The 20,402-nt window shown below is 41.3% G+C and overlaps 1 protein-coding gene across 12 annotated transcripts in view; it reads left to right on the forward strand.

The window, feature by feature from the left end:
- Window positions 1-20,402, forward strand: part of UNC80 (unc-80 homolog, NALCN channel complex subunit) — a 160,537-nt gene that overhangs the window by 10,663 nt on the left and 129,472 nt on the right. For all 12 annotated transcript variants that reach the window (XM_083399560.1, XM_083399566.1, XM_083399568.1 and 9 more), the window contains exons 3-8: window positions 2,406-2,562; window positions 4,537-4,847; window positions 5,708-5,831; window positions 6,821-6,894; window positions 8,000-8,139; window positions 12,714-12,975. In XM_083399560.1, the coding sequence (XP_083255686.1) occupies window positions 2,406-2,562; window positions 4,537-4,847; window positions 5,708-5,831; window positions 6,821-6,894; window positions 8,000-8,139; window positions 12,714-12,975 (1,068 nt within the window). The remainder of the gene's footprint in view (window positions 1-2,405; window positions 2,563-4,536; window positions 4,848-5,707; window positions 5,832-6,820; window positions 6,895-7,999; window positions 8,140-12,713; window positions 12,976-20,402) is intronic.

A 20,402-nucleotide genomic window follows, 5' to 3' on the forward strand; every position in this document is an offset into this window, starting at 1 on the left:
CTCCTGAGCTGGATCTCCAACTTCCTTTCAGACACCAGCCTCTGCCACTGCTCCCTAAGCCCCTTCCAACTTCCCCACTGACCTCAGTTCCAACAATTACTCCCCCCCAGAGCAGGATGGAACCTGGCCCTTTTTTTACATTAAGGACTACAGTTTCCTGACCACTGTCCTGTTAGCTAGGAATGATGGAAGTTGTAGTCCCAAAACATCTGGAGGGCCAAGTTTGGAGATGCCTGATTTAGAATCAGGGCACTTCATTGTTACCTAAAAAAGTGGTACAGATGGTTTGAAAGGACATACATAAAATAAGTCTTTCATAGAATGATAGAGGATCATCTAGTCCAACCCCCTGTAATGCAGGAATAGGCAGCTGTCCTTTATGTCCTGCAACATTGGCATTATCAACAACATGCTCCAACCAACTGAGCTATCCATGGCGACATTGCAGTTTTAAAATGTCCTGAAAATTTCTTAACCAAGTATTGCTACTATTCCCTACTGATTATTATATGAGAGTCTTGCATGAATGAAAAGCCTTGTTCAAACACGCTATCCTGTGTTTAAAAAGCAAGCAAAGGGCTTGTCCACACTTACTTTCCCCCACTCTTTCCAGTCACAATCCATGATTTAAAGCTCTAAGTCCGAGCACCCTGTTTATTTATACCCTAGAGCTTTTCCTGCAAACACCTGCTCTTTAAGGCTCAATCAGAGCAAGCGACAAACCATTGAAAATGAAAACTGATGTTTGCTCCAAATCAGCTTTCAAGAGCAGGTTTTTATGGGGAAAGGTCTGGGACAAAAAAAAGAGAAATGTTTGGTCATGGAGTGTTAAAAGAAATTGCTGAACAAAAGTGTGGGTAAGCTCAAAATGTTCTTTTCTATTACACCTTATAAATTTGCTCCAAAAGGAAACAAGGGGAGACTCAGGGGTGCCAACTTGAATAAACGATGGGGGGGCAGGTAAGCCCTGCCCCACATAATTGATCACGTGACATGGTGCGTGCACACAATTTGAATGGCAATGCCCATCAACTTGGGGAGGATAGCCCCCTCAAATATTTTATTGGGGGGCAAAGCCCCCTCAGCCCCTAGGAGTTGGCGCCTCTGTGGAGACCATTGATTTATGTTATTTTATCCATTTATGCTACCCCACAGTGGCTTCCTGGTAGCTGTTGTTTAACTGAAGGTTTTTTTGGGGGGGTTATTTACACTTGCTAGCAATCAAAATTTCAGCACTGACAGGCCGATTTTCAATCAAAGTCTGATTTGTTTACTTATAAACTTATTTATAAGCTGCCTTTTGTGAAGTTGCCCACACAGAGACAGCTTTACATATCAATGAACACAATACCATTGAAAACGAAACTAGGCAATTTCAATGGCGGCAGTACATAATAATTTAAAAACATAGCCTGGTTAAAAATAAATAAAACAGCAGGCAGAACAGATTCAGCACTTTAAAATGCTACACATTCTAAAACAGCTCTCACTCATTAAATAAAGGCATAGATTAGGAAAAAGCTAGTCCCTCCCCCAAAATAGGTTTAAAACACCCGCTTTAAAATTTGCAGAGTTGGGGGGGGGGGCCTCCACAGTTACATAATCTTGGACCTCCACAGAAAAGCCTGTTTCTTGTGCCAGCCAACAAAACTGGCCTTATAGACAGGCCTTGAAGAAGGGTATAAGTGGTTCTTAGAAATCATTGAGGGAAGGGGGTTATTGGTTAGTTTTTGTCTTTTTAGGTTTTTTCTATTCTCATTTTGCATTTTTATGTTGTGAACTGCCCTGTGAAGTTTTTAGGTCAAAAACAGCACTTTGAATGGTTGGGCTTTTATCCTTTCACAAAAACATCTTAGGACAGTGCCAAGCAAATGCAAATGTTTTGATGGGTTTCCTGAAGCAAACACTGCTGCTGCTGCTGCTGCTGCTGCTGCTGCTGCTGTTGATGTTAATTAAATTGATATACCACCCTTCACCCAAGAATCATAGGGTGGTTTACAGCATGAAAATACAAAATGCATGAAACAAACAAAACAAACAAAAGTACAACCCCTTACAACTTTCATCAGCTCTGACCATTAGCCATGACCTGGCTGCTCATGGGAGTCCAACAAGGGCCCAGAAGTTCCTGACATATTGACAGACGTGTGTCAGCCCTCTGCACTTAAATCTAGGACCAATGGGCTGAATAGGGTTTCCATGCATGTGCACATGGTTTCCATAGATAATGTGCCCACTGTCCACCATTGCAGCGTGGGCCAATCAGACTTCCTGTGTGAAGAATGGAACTGTCCTCATTAAATTTACGTATGGTACTATTTTCATACAAAGCAGAAATGTTCAGTCTTTCAAGAACATGTAATAGGATTGTTTTTTTCTTTTTTCTTTTTCCTCCTTCATTTTAGTCCTTTGAAAGAGTTTTGGTTGAGAATAAGTTGCACGGTCTTTCACCGGCCCTTTCTGAAGCCATCCAGAGCATTTCTCGCTGGGAACTGGTCCAAGCTGCCTTACCACACGTTCTTCACTGCACGGCGACACTGCTTTCCAATCGGAACAAGTTAGGTCAGTGCGCATGTTAGGATGCTATTATGCTAAAAACCTAATTATGTTCTGTCTAGTTTAAACTGATGGTTGTGGTTCGAGGACCCGACCCCCGCCCCGTGGAAATGAACACACAAGGACACGTGATATATGGTTTATGGGCATGAAAAGGCCACAACTTTATTGGTTACAGCAGTGAAAAAGGTATTGGCTTAGGCATTGGATGTCCACCACAGGGGTTGAATCACCAGGGGGGCGGAGCCTGTTGATGATAATACAACTATAGGCTCTCTCCTGACGTCACCAGGGGTCGTGCCATGGCCTCCCGCCAAGCAGGCATCGGACGGAATACACGACCCCCAGATTCCTTTAACGGAATACCCAAAATTGAAGGCTTAGGCCGATGGCCACACCTAGCCTTCCCACACACCATAACGCAATAATCCAATGCCTAACCTACCCACCAATACCACAAAAGTTGTGACGATTGCTACGAGGTAGGCGAAAAAACCTCATGGCCTACTGCCATGCGGAAAAACTCCTACCAGGCCCCCCAACTAACCAGGGCGACCAACCTAAGGTCCATAGCAAGGCCAATACCCTAAGCTAAAGGGAGTGGAGGGTGGGTGACTCTCGGCGAGACGGAGTGGAAAGAGGCTGAGGAGAGGGCTGGCGCTGCAATTTGAACTTGGCTGACCACACCCCCCAGCGGCACCCGATTGGGTGCCGGTTGGTGGGAGGAGCGCCAGCCAGGGAACAGAAAGGCAGGGGGCTGAGCCCCCTGCTGTGGGCGGTGCTCAGGCTCCCGTCCACAACCACTCCCCTCTCTTTCAGGGAGGAGAGTCTTTGTGGTTCGAGGACCCGACCCCCGCCCCGTGGAAATGAACACACAAGGACACGTGATATATGGTTTATGGGCATGAAAAGGCCACAACTTTATTGGTTACAGCAGTGAAAAAGGTATTGGCTTAGGCATTGGATGTCCACCACAGGGGTTGAATCACCAGGGGGGCGGAGCCTGTTGATGATAATACAACTATAGGCTCTCCCCTGACGTCACCAGGGGTCGTGCCATGGCCTCCCGCCAAGCAGGCATCGGACGGAATACACGACCCCCAGATTCCTTTAACGGAATACCCAAAATTGAAGGCTTAGGCCGATGGCCACACCTAGCCTTCCCACACACCATAACGCAATAATCCAATGCCTAACCGCCACCCGAGCCAAAGGCTCGCCGCCAAAAGCAGGATATGCTGTGGCTAAGGGATGCATTTACCTACCCCTTTTGATTTCAGTTGGTTGTGATTGAGCAGAATGACTCCTGGTACACCCTGTTCATTTCTCAGCTATGTGGGTTTGGGAGATCTATCCTGAAAAGGGCCCAGAAGTCCTGTTTTCTTTCTCTGGCACCACTAGGTAAACAAATTGTCTTAGGGCAATTTGGGCATTACATTAAGGTTACCAGACATTCCCTTTTCCCAGGGACGTTCCCCGAATTTACAAATCAGTCCCCTGACAAAATCCTATCATTCCTACTGAAGTTGAAAAGTGTCTCCGGATTCATTGAAAAAAATCTGGTAACCTTACATTACATGCCTATGTCCCTTTGCTGCTTCTGGGTGGATGACTGTGAGTGAAGAATCAGGGGTGGAAGAAAAAGAACGTGTCACTCTGCCTTTACCTGCTATTCAAAAGCCTATTTCCAGTAGGAACACACACACACACACACACACACACATCAAATTATGGGGGGAGGGGAAGCTAGAGAGAACTTCTAGATAAAGACTGAACATTGTAACAGCCCATGGCCTTGGTCTGGAGGAGAACATTTAAACTTTCAATTAATTATATCACAGTAGTAGTTTTAGTAGCGTAGTAGTAAAATAAATGTTGCTTGGCCATAAGCCATAGCAAAACTAATATATCAACAGAAGACAAAATCCAACAACAGTGCATAGGAAGACCCAGAACGTCTTGCTGTATTTTCTCATCTAGGACATCAGGATAAACTTGGTGTTGCAGAAACGAAGCTGCTTCATACTCTGCACTGGATGTTGCTAGAAGCTCCTCAAGACTGCAGCAATGACCGCTTTGGAGGAGGAGGAGGCGGAGACAGGGCATCTAGCTGGAGAGGGAGCAGCAGCGCTTTCATCCACCAGATTGAAAACCAGGGATCTCCAGGGCATCCAAGGTGTGACAGCACCAATGAAGAGGAGGAGAACAACAGGAGGAAGTTCTTTCAGAATTCAATGGCCACAGTGGAGCTCTTTGTATTCTTGTTTGCTCCGCTAGTTCATAGGATCAAAGTAAGTGCTTAAAGTAAAGGCTCATCAGCACTTCTGCTTGTCCCGTGCCTAGAAAGTATTAAATTACTTACAATGTCCAGAAATGGCTACTGTGTTTCCTTCCTAGACCTCCAGTGTTGTCGGACACTCTGATTCCATCACCACTCCCAGAGTTCCCCTTGTCCCTGCTTTATTTCCCTCAGGTTCACTCATACTTATACAGACAGAAGCATGGAAGCTCAAGTAGGACAACCCTCCAAATCCTGCTGTGGAGGATTCTGGAGGAGGCCTGGACCCACAAGGGCAACCATTCCATCTTTCATGTCTGGCATTCCTATGGTATCTCACAGAAACTTTTCTTTTAGGATATCAAATGGAGGGTGTAGCAGAGTCCTTGTAAGCAACCCCTTTTCTTTCTTTCTTTCTTTCTTTCTTTCTTTCTTTCTTTCTTTCTTTCTTTCTTTCTTTCTTTCTTTTTGCTGTATAAAATATTTATTTGGTGCATGAGATGATTCTTACAATTCTTCCACCTTCATCACAGGTAGAATTGCATTACACTTTTGGAGAGTGAAATTGGAACCAGCAATAAGAACTTCAGATACTCTTCCCCAACTACAGCAACACAGAGCCAATGGCTGCTCCCACTGCCTACATCCCAAACCCAGTCACAAGACACCTTGTGCACAACATACCACCCCCATGATTGTCCACACACTTTTGTGGATAAACCATGTGTAAAATGGAATAAGAGAGTGGTTTATAGGACAGAAGGACTCTACCTATGAGATTTTGGAACAAGGAATCTCTGGGTTTAAATAAAAAATATCAATGCTCTTCTCCATCAGATCCACAGGTGTCCCCATGTTCTTGTGTCCTTTTAGGAATCTGATCTGACTTTTCGTCTGGCCAGTGGCCTTGTTATTTGGCAGCCGATGTGGGAGCACAGGCAACCTGAAGTTTCCGCCTTTACTGCTCTGGTTAAACCCATCAGGAATATAATCACAGGTTTGTGGCTGTGTCAATGCATGCAAAAGTACTTAGAAACTGAAAGTCATAGAGAAGTAGCTGGTAAGTGTCTGTTATAGAGTTTCAGAGGCTTCCTCAAACTTCCACCAAAGAACCGATAGCAAATTCTTTTGAAGAGAACCACCTCTTAATAGTAGATGTAGAACAGGGCTCCAAGTCCCTAACACAGAGCTGGGGAAGCTTTTCCAGACCAAGAGTCACAGTGTCTCATGGGAAACATTCCAGGGGACACATGACAGTGGTGGGTGGCCATATGTCCAGAATTTCCTGGAATACTGTGGTCAAAAGCAGTGTCCGGGCAGAAATCGGCAAGACTTCCCAGAAAATCCAGATGTATGGCATGCCATGTCAACTTTGGCCCCCAAAAAACTTTTGTGTCTGGATTTTCACTTTCTGAAATATGGCAACTCTAGCGGCCAGAGGCAAAGTAGGGGCAGCAGTGCATGTGAATGTAATCTTTGTTCAGTAGTCTACTATCTACAGACACTCAAACACCCTCTCTATCATCCATCAAGAGGCATTTGGTGGTATTCATTGCTGCACTATTGCAAAAGTGCCAAATGGAAGGACACTCCCCCCTCCTGTATACAGTTCTGGGGGTTCACACCCAGCTAATTTCAGAGGTGCAAGGAGAAGGAGAGGAGAGATGCCCCATTGCACAAACTGAAGCCCTTCCACAGGGCTTTCACTGACAGAGTTAATCAGGTGACTCCTGTGCATTATCAGAGTTCAATGACACCTCCCACCCAGGTGAAAGCACTAGAAGAGGGTGTGAAGTAAGGTTGGTGAGGGTTGTAGCCTGGGGAGAGCCTTTAGGGATTGATAGAGAAGCCTGGGAGGCTGCATTTGCATGATCCAATAGGTTTTTGTTTGTTTTATTTAAAAATGCATGCACTTCTTAGCCAATTCCAGTGTTTCTGTGCTTTGAGTCACACAGCTTGCCTACTAACAAGTTCTTCATTTGCCAGCAAAGAGGAGTTCTCCAATGAAAAACCAGACTCTGACATGTGAATCTCCTAATGTGGATGCTGGACGTACAGAGGTAATGTCTGAGGCTGTACAATCTTTATTGGAATCACAGGGAGGGGAGGGGCAGGGGGCGAGCTAAGGAACTGGGCTGAGGAAAGCATTTTTCTGCAGGGAAGGAAGCGATCCTGGAAAGGAATGGGTTGTCCTTCCCACTTGCTCCTCTAGGCAGGCGAATGTGCAAATACCAACCACAGTCCCTTGGGGAACTCAAAAGAAGTGGAATAACTTTAAACAAATGCTTGCTGTATAATGCAAATTAAATCCTAGCAGAACCTGAAATAACAAAAGCTAAAATCCACTTAATCCATATCCACTTAACCTCAGCCATAGAAAGGTTGGCTTTAAATGATTGCCCTCTGTAAGAGGTTCAGGCCTTTATTCAGGATTTCAGGGAAAGAAAGTTTCATAAGCAGCCACTGTGAGAACAGAATGATGAACTAGATAGGAGCCTTCTTGGATCAGATCTATGCTAGGTGTGGGAGAGCTGCCAACCATCCCAGTATCATTCCACTTTAAACAGCCATGGCTTCCCCCACAAAAGCCTGAGGACAACAGTTTAACCACTCTAAGAATTGTTGCTCTGCACCTAGAAAGATAACACATCAGAGAGCTGGAACAAGTTTTACACGAACACAGTTGTTTCAAAGAACAGGTCTGAACTGTGCACTTGACATGGACTGTGTTTTTTATAAAGGCAATTCCTTTCCCTTTAATTGCAGTCTAGAGTTGCACCACCATGCTCCTCATTTTGCAAATAGTGTAGCAGAGTGAGGTAGAAAACAGCAACAAGATTCCTGCATGGTGGATGCAAGGCAAGCTGACTGCTACACCATGGGAGTAGATCCTTACAGTGCAGTCTTTTATATATGTGCTTCATTCAAAGCAAGTGCAGTTTCTTTCAGTGGGTTTTACCCTCAAGCAACTATGCAAAGTTTCAGTGTGTAGTCTAATTATGCAGACTTCAACCATTATTCCTGCAGTGAAGCTTTCAAGGAGGACATCTGAATGTTCAGTTCCTCTGATTAACAGCAAGAGTAGTTTGGATTACATGTTAGGCAGAACAGCAAACTGCACATTTTGATTGCATTTCTCTGTGTGAAATATTTTTGCACCCACAGGGGCTCCAGGTAGTGTGTGAAACACCCCAGCCAGATGCAGTGCCCCCCAGGCCTGCTTTCTCAGGCTGCCACCGTGGGAATTCTATTGATGGAAGTGTGTCATCCCAAGCCTCCCAGGAGAAAGGACCCCCCTATCCTAGGTAAAAGCTGATCTTCTAGAAGGGCTCCTCCTTGTCTCTCTTTTCTCCGCATCCCTGTCCCCTTCTTCTATGATCATAGGATACGTCCCACAGTTAGAAAAGACAGAGAAAGATTATTTCTGTTCTAAATATTAAAATGGGAGTCTTCCAGTTGTGTGATTCTGTTTGAAATGTATTTGGACTATAAATGTGTGTTGAATAGCATATAACACTAATTTAACACCCACCGCCCTCATTGGTGGCCTTGCTATCTTCCAGGACTTCACTTCACATACAGCTCTGGAGGAGACTGGGACGTTGGTGCCTTCCGTATGCCCTAGCAGTGCTGTGGGAACTGCTTTTCCTTCCTCACACAGCATTGCTGCGAATGAGGCAGGCACCTTCCTCTCAGTTTGTCCCCTTCAAAGCTTCCTGAGGTGTTACACTGTGGCCACTAAGGGGCATTATTTCTTTGCCCACTTAAGTTTTGACCCTGGGTTGTTGGTCTCTTGTAGGATACCATGTTTTAAGCTGAAGCCATTACCAAGCGGATCGAAACACAAATTGTTGTATCGACATTCAAAGACACTTTCTCTTGCAAGAATCTCTGGCAAGCATTTTAATTTTTCAGAAAAATGTTTGAAGCATAGTGCCTGAAACAAGGCATTCATGTTTACTGACCTGGTCCTGACCTGTTGCCAACTATATTAAAAGGGCACAGCTGACTTCCTCCACCCAGGAACCTTATTTTCTGTGAAAAAAGCATTGAAAAGCAACTTCTGTGATGTAGGAAAGTTAGCAGTGCCATGCTCACAGAGAGTGGAAATGAAGACTTTCCCCAAATATATACACAGAAGGGGGGGGGGACACAAACACACACACTTTTAAAAATATATCAAATATTCTTTTTCCTGCTGAGCTACAGTTTTTGGGCAGCTCTCTTTACTTGATGATTTTTAGGCTAGTTCAGAGTGCCCAAAGGAGGAACGAACTGGTTTTTAGACAGCAAAAATGAGGCAGTCAGTGTCTGAAACTGAGCTGGGCGGTCGCTATGGCAATGAAGCTGCAAGCAAGCTCTCTATTCTGCGTCATTAATTTCTCCTCATTTGCTGAACTCATTGATCACTACAAAGTCAACTGGATACGGGGGGAGGGGTAGTTGTTGCCTAGCAACATGCAGTGAAGAAATAAATGTTGTTTGCTCCAGTTACTAACCCAGGATCCATGGAATTATTTTGTCCTTGAAGACCAAATTCAACCAAATTGCTACATCCACAGCCTTTGGGGGTCGTGGTAACTGAGTTGAGTCAGCACAGAGTTGAAATTAAAATTCAGAAGACATGAAAATGTCTAAATTTTTTTAAAGGCAGGTTTATTCAACAGAACATAGATTGGCTTTTTGGTAGATATCCTGAGCTTTTTTTTGAACTTTGGCGTTCTGTTTCTGAATATACTATATGCAGTCTACTATTTGTCCCTAATGTAGTCCTCAGTCCAAAAGAACGAGTCACCCTCAGAATTCATAGCCGCAGTCTGAGTGACATGTAGAAAACTGGGAGGTGGGTCTTTGATGACAAGTAGACTGGGAATTTTAGCAAGGCCACTTCTGCTCCAGCAAAAATTAATATAAGGTAACGATTCTTAACAGCAGAGCAACCTTATCCGTTTGTTAACTTTCTTAATCTCAAATAAATTAGATATACTTTTTGTATTATTTTTCAGTCTGTTTGTTAATGTTAATGTTGTCCTAGTGCTCATTAATAGGGAAGAATCAGGTGTAAGATGCACAATCTGTTTCTCAGCAAGGATTAAACACTCTTAGGTTTTGGGATTTGTGCCAACACCAGTGTTTATTGTTTCTCTACCAATGCAGCTTTATCGGCACAAATTCTCAAAGCAATTTACAAAACCATAAAATAACAGAGCATTAAAAAACTATTTACAAACAAGATTAAAGAGCAACTAAAAATAGATCACAGTATACCAACGGATTAATCACTGGAGGGGGAACATAACAAAACACATGAATTCCTTTTAAAAAAACAAAAAACATTTTGGTTGACCTAATGAAAGTATCACCCTTATATTGATTTCAGACTATTCAAGTGTCCCTATTTTCCAGGGACATACCTGATTTAGAGAAGCTGTCTCAGTTTCTGATTTGATTCCAGAATGCCCCACTTTTCTTTACGATGTCCCTACTTTCATTGAAGAAATGTTGGAGGGTATGGAGTTATTCGACCCCTGAGCCATCTGAAGCCAATCCTGCATAAGGAAGTTTTCTTAATGTTTAATGTTTTATTATGTTTTTATATATGTTGGAAGCTGCCCAGAGTGGCTGGAGCAACCCAGTAAGATGTGTGGGGTATAAATAGTAAAATTATCATTATGGAATGGGACGCCCCTATTTTCATCAGAGAAATGTTGGAGGGTATGCAATTTTGGAGTTTTCCTTATGAGCCAACATGACTACCATCCTTTTTTATTATTATTATTAATTTTTATTAACATTTTCCAAAAAAAGAAAAGAAAACATAAGTACGAAATAAAAAATAAAAAATTAAATACAATATTCTTTACAGTTATATATAGTATCATCTTATCTACATTGCGTTAGATCACGCCTCGACTTCCCTCCTTCCCAGTTGCGGTTTTCTTATTATTTCTTATCTTTTACAGTTTCTTCATATTCTTTATATATATATCACAAGAGTTAAGTTAATCCTGCTGTAGTCCTTAAGCTTCTACAGTTAGTTTCTATATATGTAACAAATTTGCTCCATTCTTCTACAAACTTTGATACTTTTTGGTTTCTAATCCTATGTGTCATTTCGCTAATTCCGTACATTCGAATAGTTTTACCTGCCATTCCATAACAGTTGGAATTTCTGATGTCTTCCATTTTTTGCGCTACTAGAACCCTAGCTGCCACCGTTGTGTACTGAAATAACTTATGATCAATCTTTTTTATTTCATCCCCTATTATCCCTAATAAGAATGCCTCTGGCTTTTTTGGAAAGGTATACCTGAAGATTTTCTTTAATTCATTGTATATTAATTCCCAGAATCTTTTCATTTTCTCGCATGTCTACCACATATGATATAGGTCTCCATCTTTACTTTTACATTTCCAACAAGCCTTATTTCCCATTTTATACATTTTTACTAATTTAACTGGGGTAATATAGCACTTATACATCATTTTTTCTAGGTTCTCCCTTAAAGTGGAACATGCCGTAAATTTCATTCCCTTATTCCATAAATTTGTCCATTTATCAAAATCTATATTATAACCCAGGTCAATTGCCCACTTTACCATCATCTCCTTAATTTCCTCGTCTTTGGTATCCCATTCCAGTAAAACATTATACATCTTCGATAGAAGTTTTGTTTTCCCTTCCAAAATTTCTGTTTGATATTTAGATTTTTTTCCTCACTAATCAGAATTAAGGCTCAACTAAAGACCAGAAATTATCTAACAACTACAAAAACTTGGGGTGAGGAAATCAGGATGAATGCTGAATAAACAAATCATCTGAAGGGGCCCTTTACTGGAACATGATTCTTGCCTTGCTTGCTTGTGCCTTGTTTGCTGTACAAGAACCACCTGTCTGGTTCATGGCTTATGGCAGAAATCACCTTTCCCTTGTAGGTGTCTCACATTACATTGTTTTTATTTTAATCTACCTTTTTAAAAAAACAAAATGCGTGAGTTATCTCTTTGTTCAAAGTCACCTTAGGCATCATACAACAGTGAAACCCAGCGGTCCAATTTAAACAATGCAATCATTAAATCTTGCTTGCTGTATTATTATAGAAGCACAGGACACAGCTGGAAGACTCAAGACTTTGCGAACTGCACCATTATTTCTAACCAGGAAGAGAAGACAATTTTCCCTAATTTAAATTTAACCTGAGTGCTCTTGAAAGGGCTCAGCACTTGTGGAAAATTCACTGGAAGCGCAACATCTAGGGTTCACAAAAGCTGGGCTAGAAGCACTAATCAATAACTGGTGTGACTTATTAATTAATCACACGGTTAATATGTGGGCGCCTGGTCATATTTCAGTAGGAGAGGGTGCTTAGGGTTGATTGGCAGTGATGCAAATGCAGGTAGTTCATAGTAGTACATATTTTAATCTGTAAGCAGGGTATAAATATATAATTATAATATATTAATATAATATAATATAATATAATATAATATAATATAATATAATATAATATATTATATTATATTATAATATAATAATAGTAATAAACCTCCCTTGGAATCACAATTAGTCACATTCTTTATTCTTCTCCTTGACCTTAAGCTTTGATAGAAAAGCTATATTTCAAGAGAGCTTGAATACTGAATAGTTTGTGCCATTTTCCTTATATGAATTATATGTTTAGATTGTAGAGTTAAGCTTTTCTGGTTAGAATTTGATATCTTCTGCTAATAAGGTTGCTATTAACTTAAGCAGCTTTCTCCAGACTGAAGTAAGCAGTTTGTCCTTTGACTTGTCCTGTAATAAGATGTACTTGGGAGCCCTTAGGGGTCTGGCTGCTTCTATAGTTCAAAGCATTTGTTTCTTTATCATTTGTGACAGGGTGTCTTTGGTCATCCCACCATGCCAAAAGTCTCGGTATGCTACCTATTTTGACGTGGCTGTATTACGCTGCCTACTTCAGCCACACTGGTCCGAGGAAGGCACTCAGTGGTCCCTGATGTATTACCTCCAGAGGCTGCGGCATATGCTGGAGGAAAGGCCTGAGAAATCTCCTGAGCCAGAGGTCCCACCGTTGCCCAGGCCTCGCAGCAGTTCCATGGTTGCAGCAGCTCCATCACTGGTGAACACTCACAAAACACAAGTAAGGACAACGGGACAGCCCACAAAGGTTTGGGGGTGGTGTGGCTAACATGTCTATAGTTTTAGGTCTTATGGCCTGGTCAGAAACCTGGCCGGAATTTCAGACCAACCAGGGAAGAAGTACACATATAATTTAGCTGCCTTTCTAGGTTGCTGCTCTTTTGTTCATTTGGAAATAAACAAAATATTCCTTTGATTTTTAGGATTTATTTATTTAAAATATTTTTATACTGTTCTATTGACAATTTCAGTGCAGTGCACAATAAAATACAACAGTAACAACAGTAAAAAAAAAATCATTAAAAACCACTCAATTTTTGACACATGCACAGCATTCAAATTACTGATTGAACAAAAATATTTTTGCCTGGTTCCCAAAACATTGCACTGTGGGATACCAGGCAAGCCTCTTTAAGGAGAGCATTCCATAATTGGGGTACCACCCCCAAAAAGGCGCTTTCCCTTGTTTTCATATAGTGTACCTCTGATAAAGGTATAATGAAGGATGGTTTCAGCAGAAGATGTTAATGCACTGGCAGCTGATATGGAAAGAGGCACCCAGTTAGCATTATAAGCAGGAGATATAAAATATCTTGACTCACCACTATTACTGTGTTCAAAGAGGAACGTATAGAACCAAACATGAGTTTAGAATTGCAATGAGGTATGTTTGAATGGTTGCAGACCTGTCAGGGTGCATTATTAAGTAACAATTACACAGTGAAGAGAATTACAGAAGTAGTGAAAAGTATGTGTAACTGTAATATTTACTACACATGCAGTATTTCTAGAATGTACAAAAATATGTTGCATGCATTATCTGTGTGATCTGGCAAATAAATGTTATTTCCCCAATAGAGCAGCTATGGAACTGAGAGACAGTCTCTTAGGCACCCAACTATGCAAACTCCACACTAGTGCCATGACAGTGAATAAGGGCTGTGGGTAGCTGATATTTACAGCAAATTGGAGCATGCAAAGGTTCCTTGGGGTGGGATTGACTGAAGGGGGCAACGGAATAAAAACGGATCCCTTTCCTTTACTCTTGCAAAACTGCCTTAGCAGATCAGCCTCCCATTGCTCCCAAAACGAGAGGCAGAAAAAGGGATTGGGCTAAGATAAAACTTTACTCTTGGTTAATGCTATCCCACCCACAGCAATTATTTCAGGACAGACCCTACACAGCTTCCCTCTACCTCTGAATTTCTTATTTTGGGGAAGGAAGTAAACTAAGCAAAGAGATTATGCGTTTGCATAATCCGGGTCGGCGCCATCGGTAATGGCGGTCTCCCTCTGATCTCCGGAGGGACTAGCTCCGTTGAAACCGGGTCTTTTCCGCTGCGGCGAAGCGGGGACCCTTTTAAATCGCAGGCGGGTGAAGCCTGCGAACGTGGGACTCGACGGGCACCTTTTGCGCCCCCCCCCCCAATTTGCGAAGGGACCCAGTTACGGGCTCTGGAGCGAGGCGGGGAGTGTGGCGCGGTGCTGTGAGTCGACTGCTTCTTCTTCGGAGCGAAGCCGCACAGCTGTTACCGGAGAGCGTTGACTTCTTCCTGGACAATTCGGACTTAAAAGCAACTACCCGTGAGTAGGGAAAATTTGAATTAAAAAAGGGGGGAAAAGGACTAATTTGGAACCGAAGCGGTAAGGCATAAACAGGAAGTCCACCTTCCACTCTCTGTAAACAGATCAAAGCAAAGAGACATCGAGCTAAAGTCCTGAAAGGCTTATGAAAGAGGGCTAAAATCCTAACGTCAAGTAACAGATCTCCCCTCTTGGTTGCAGGAGAAGAGAGGGGAAGAGGCTGGACAATAATTTTCCTGCAGGAAAAGAAGACAGAGCTTAATTTCCACTGCTCAAAAACCTGGGAACGGGCTGCCTCAGATAATAGCATGCCGTGTTGCGGAAAGCGCTAAAGAACTATTTTGACAGTTAACTCTGTAAGAGAGATACAGTGTCTCTGGCAGACCTCTCCTGGTGTTAAAGCAATTGTCAACTAAGGGAAATTGATACTATTATCTACTTGGTGACTGGGGGGATTAAAAAAGGTTACTTTTATTAAAGAAATAACTTAAATTGACACTGTGTCCCCCTAGTGGATGTTGGAACTGTTACAATAACAACTGGACTGGGGGAAATTTCCACTGCAAGACTGCAAAACAAACTTCAACCGTGGGATTGACCTTGAGCACTATCTAGAGTGTTATGGCAGATGGCAAAGAGAAAATAGAATTGCCTCAAGAAAAGACAACGAGGTCAGGTAAATCTTTTCGTACAGTGGATATTGGACAGCAGAGAAGAGCATCAGCATCTGGCCCATCAGGGGGTACTCCTGCACAACTTAAATCAAAAGGAATGGAAGAAGTTTTAGCTGCAGGACTAGCTAAAATTAACGAATCTTTGGATAATTTAACTGCAGAAGTAGCTGAAACAAATAAACGAGTTGCGGAAGCATCATCTAAAATTGAACAAAATACTACAAGTATTAATAATTTGGGACAGAAAGTGACTACTAATACAGAGACTATACAGAAATTATTACAGGAATCTACCAAGACCAGGAAAACGGCTGAAGAAGCCAAAGAAATTGCAGTGGCTACAGAAGAGAAAATACCACCAATACATAGACAATTGGAAGACCATAGGTTAATGTTGTCTATGATCGAATTAAAGGAGAAACAAACAAACTTGAGGATCAGGGCTGTTCCTGAATTTGAGAAAGATAATCTAAGTGACTTTCTTATGCAGGGATTTGCAGACTTTTGGAATTTAGATTTGGGAAAGGAAGAGTTCAAGATAGTGAGCGCATTTAGGCTTGGAAGAGGGGGAAAGAAGAATAAGGTGAGACACTGCCTGATCACCCTCAGATCAAAAGAGGAGAGAGACAAAATCTTGGGTCTGCATTTCCAGAAGGCCCTGAAAATACATCAATTCAAAGTAGAGATTTTCAAGGATATTCCGAAATACCTTTTGGAACTTAGGTCAAACTACGGAGATTTGGTTGCCCTGCTGAGAAGTATCAAGATCATTTTTAGGTGGGAATTCCCCCAGGGCCTATCGTTCAGCATCAAAGGAAGGAAGATCAAAATAAGATCAGTGGAAGATAAAGACAGATTTTTGAAAGACTACGGGGAAGATCTACAGAAAGAACTTGGAGAGGAGCAAAGAGCGCTGGAAAGAAGAACAATAGACAAAGCAAAAAAACTTCTGGACCTGGATAACCTGGAAAAGGTGACACCACCATCAGAGCAAGAAGAAGCATTGGGTGCAGTCGGAGGGAAAGCAAGGTAATTACATCATCATGTCTCTGCAACTTTTAAGCTGGAATTGTAGTGGTCTAAATTCTCCTCAGAAAAGGGGAAGATTTTTCATTTATTAAAAAAGGAACAATTGGACTTGATTTGTTTACAGGAAACTCATGTGATAAGGCTACATAGAAAAGTATTGATTAACAAAAGACTGGGTCAGGAGTTCATTTCATCGGACAAAGTCAAAAAAAGAGGAGTAGTGATCTATGTAAAGGAGAGCCTATCACCGAAATTTATGTTTAAGGATGACCAAGGAAGATTTGTGGCAGTTGAAATTCAAATACACAGAGAGAAGTTTTTGATAGTAGGTGTATATACACCGAATGAGGGGAAATCTGAATTTTTTAAGAAGTTGCATGAGACACTGACAGACTATATGGACTATAATGTGATATTGATTGGGGATATGAACGGAGTGGTATCTACAAACATGGATAAGGCACAAAGACAGGTAGTTACTAAAGATGGTAGACTACCGAAAACTTTTTTTGAGATGACAGACAATTTGGACCTAGGTGATATCTGGAGAACGAAAAAACCCCTGGGGAGAGAGGGAACCTTCTTCTCTGAAGCCAGAATGACATGGACAAGAATTGACCAAATATGGATAACTAGAGGCATGGCACCAAAGACAAGAAAAGTGGAAATCTGCCCTAAAACTTGCTCCAACCATAACGCTGTGAAGATGGAGATGAACTTAACACCAACTGGTTCCTTTAGATGGAGGATGAATGACACCCTATTTAGAGAATGAAGAAGTAACCAAGAAGGCCCAAAAAAACCTTGAGAGATTACTTTGAGATAAATATGAATACCTCAGTTGAAAAAAAAGTAATCTGGGACGCAAGTAAAGCCGTGATGAGAGGATTTTTGATACAACAGAATGCATTGAAGAGGAGAGCACAAAATGAAAAGAAAGATAAAATCTTGGAGAATATAAAGGAAAGTGAGAAGAGATTGGGAGCAAAACCAAAGTCACAAGAAATTTTGAGCGAAATAAAGCTATACCAAGTACAATATATGCAAATGATAAATCAAGGGATAGAATGGAAAATTAGACAAATGAGACAAAAAACATTTGAATCGGCAAATAAGTGTGGGAAACTGCTAGCTTGGCAAATGAGGAAAAGACAAAAATTAAATACCATCACTAATCTAGAAGTAGAAGGAAAGATCATACAGAACCCAGTTGAGATTAGAAAATACTTCCAGAGGTATTTTAAACAATTATATACACAAAGGCCACAAAAAGAGACTGAGATAGACCATTTTTTTTAAAATAAATGGACTACAAATAATCTCTCAAGAAAACAAATTGAGGCTGAACTATAAAATAACGGAACAAGAGGTAGAGAGTGCCATTCAGAACATGCAACTAGGTAATTCTACAGGGCCGGATGGACTGACTTCCAGATACTACAAATCGTTGAAAGAATGGTTGGTACAACCTTTGAAGGAAGTTTGTAATGAAATATTGGAAAGGAGAAGGGCACCAGAGTCGTGGAAGGAAGCGTACATCACACTTATACCAAAAACAGAGACTGAAAAGACACAACTCAAGAACTACCGCCTATATCATTGTTAAATGTGGATTACAATTTTTTTGCAGACATTTTGGCTAAAAGATTGAAAAAAGTTTTAGTAGAGGAGATCCATAAAGACCAAGCAGGCTTTCTCCCGGGTAGACACTTATCTGACAATATGAGAAACATAATCAACATTCTGGAATTGCTACAGGAGAACATCAATACCAAGGCAGTCTTGATTTTTGTGGACGCGGAGAAAGCCTTTGACAATATTTCTTGGAGTTTTATGAAGAAGAATCTCCAGGGGATGGGGGTAGGACAAGGGTTTGAAAATGGTATAGGTGCAATTTACTCTGAACAAAAGGCCAAATTAATTGTTAATAATGTTGTGATGGAGGAATTCAGGATAGAAAAAGGAACACGACAAGGCTGCCCAATCTCCCCATTGCTTTTTATATCGGTCCTGGAGGTCCTTATGAACATGATTAGAAAAGACCAATTGGTCAAAGGGATACAGGTCGGAGCTAAACAATACAAATTAAGAGCATTTGCAGATGACTTAGTTTTGACTCTACAGGAGCCAGAATCTAGTACGAAAAGAGTTTTAGAACTGATTGAAGAATTTGGTCAAGTGGCAGGATTTAAACTGAACAGGTTAAAAACAAAGGTTTCAGAAAAAAACTTAACAGGAATTGAGAGATAGAGGTTTCAGAATGAGACAGGTTTAACAGTGGTTAAGAAAGTGAAATACCTGGGGATAAATATGACAGCCAAGAATGGGAACTTATTTAAAGACAACTATGAAAAATGTTGGATGGAGCTGAAAAAAGATTTGGAAATTTGGTCAAATTTGAAGCTATCACTGCTAGGCCGTATTGCAGCGATAAAAATGAATGCATTGCCTAGAATGCTATATTTGTTTCAAACACTGCAAATTATTGATAAGATGGATTGTTTCAAGAAGTGGCAGAAAGACATTTCTAGATTTGTCTGGCAGGGCAAGAAGCCAAGAATAAAATTTAAAATTCTAACAGATGCGAACGAAAGAGGTGGATTTGCCCTGCCAGACCTTAAACTTTACTATGAATCAGCAGCTTTCTGCTGGTTGAAAGAATGGCTACTTCTTGAAAATACAGATATCTTGGATTTAGAAGGTTTCAATAGCGCATTTGGATGGCATGCATATTTGTGGTATGAAAAGGTTAAAGTGCAGAAAACTTTTAGAAATCATATTGTCAGGAAAGCACTGTTTAATGTCTGGATAAGGTATAAAGACCTACTTGAAAATAAAACCCCAAGGTGGCTGTCACCGATGGAAGCGAAGGCTGTGAAAAAGCTCAATATGGAGGCCAAATGGCCGAAATATTGGGAAATTTTGGAGCAAGAGGGAGATAAATTGAAATTGCAGAGTTTTGAAAAGTTAAAAAACAAAGTGCGAGACTGGCTTCATTATTATCAGATAATGGAGGCATATAAATTGGATAAGAAAATTGGCTTCCAGGTGGAAAAATCAAAATTGGAAACAGAACTGTTAGATTCCAAAACTAAGAATTTGTCAAAAATGTATAACCTGCTGTTGAAATGGAATACCCAGGATGAAATGGTAAAATCGGCTATGATTAAATGGGCACAAGATGTTGGACATAATATTATGATGGCTGACTGGGAACAGTTATGGACCACAGGTATGAAGATTACGGCATGTAATGCCTTAAGAGAGAATATTATGAAAATGATATACAGGTGGTACATGACACCAGTCAAGCTTGCAAAAATCTACCATTTGCCCGATAACAAGTGTTGGAAATGTAAAGAAATTGAAGGTACATTCTTTCACCTTTGGTGGACGTGCCCAAGGATTAAGGCTTTTTGGGAGATGATATATAATGAAATGAAAAAGGTATTCAAATATACCTTCCCGAAGAAACCAGAGGCCTTTCTCCTGGGCATGGTTGGCCAATTGGTGTTAAAGAAGGACAGAACTTTCTTTATGTATGCCACAACAGCAGCAAGAATACTCATCGCGAAGTATTGGAAGACACAAGAATTACCCACTCTGGAAGAATGGCAGATGAAGGTAATGGACTATATGGAATTGGCGGAAATGACTGGCAGAATCCGAGACCAGGGAGAAGAGTTGGTGGAAGAAGATTGGAAGAAATTTAAAGACTATCTACAGAAATATTGCAGAATTAATTAAAATTAGAACGATGTTGGATTGAGGTTAAGGGGTTTTTAGCAATAATGCTATGGAAGAATATGAAAAAATTGAATATTAACAGGTGGAAAGTTAAAGTTATAATATATTAAGAGGAGCTTATCAGACCTTGCAGGGCAGCGGCTGAAGAAGGAGCCAAAAGGGTTTTCTTGTGTGTGTGATTCTTTGTGGCTGATTAGCTGCTCTCCCTGTGCAAAGGTCAGAGGGGGCAGGGTTTCTGTTGAGGCAGGTGATTAGCACCTAGCGGCGCGCGCAGTTTGATCCATCTTTTAGATTCAGGGGAGCTAGTCTCAAACGTTTGTTGGGGGACACCTAGTTTTTTTGGGGGGGGAGTTATTTCTCCTGTCTTCACGCTTTTTATGATGCAGGACCGCTG

Source organism: Podarcis tiliguerta, assembly GCF_965153285.1.
Source record: "Podarcis tiliguerta genome assembly, chromosome: 1".
In the NCBI taxonomy this organism is placed as follows: domain Eukaryota; kingdom Metazoa; phylum Chordata; class Lepidosauria; order Squamata; family Lacertidae; genus Podarcis; species Podarcis tiliguerta.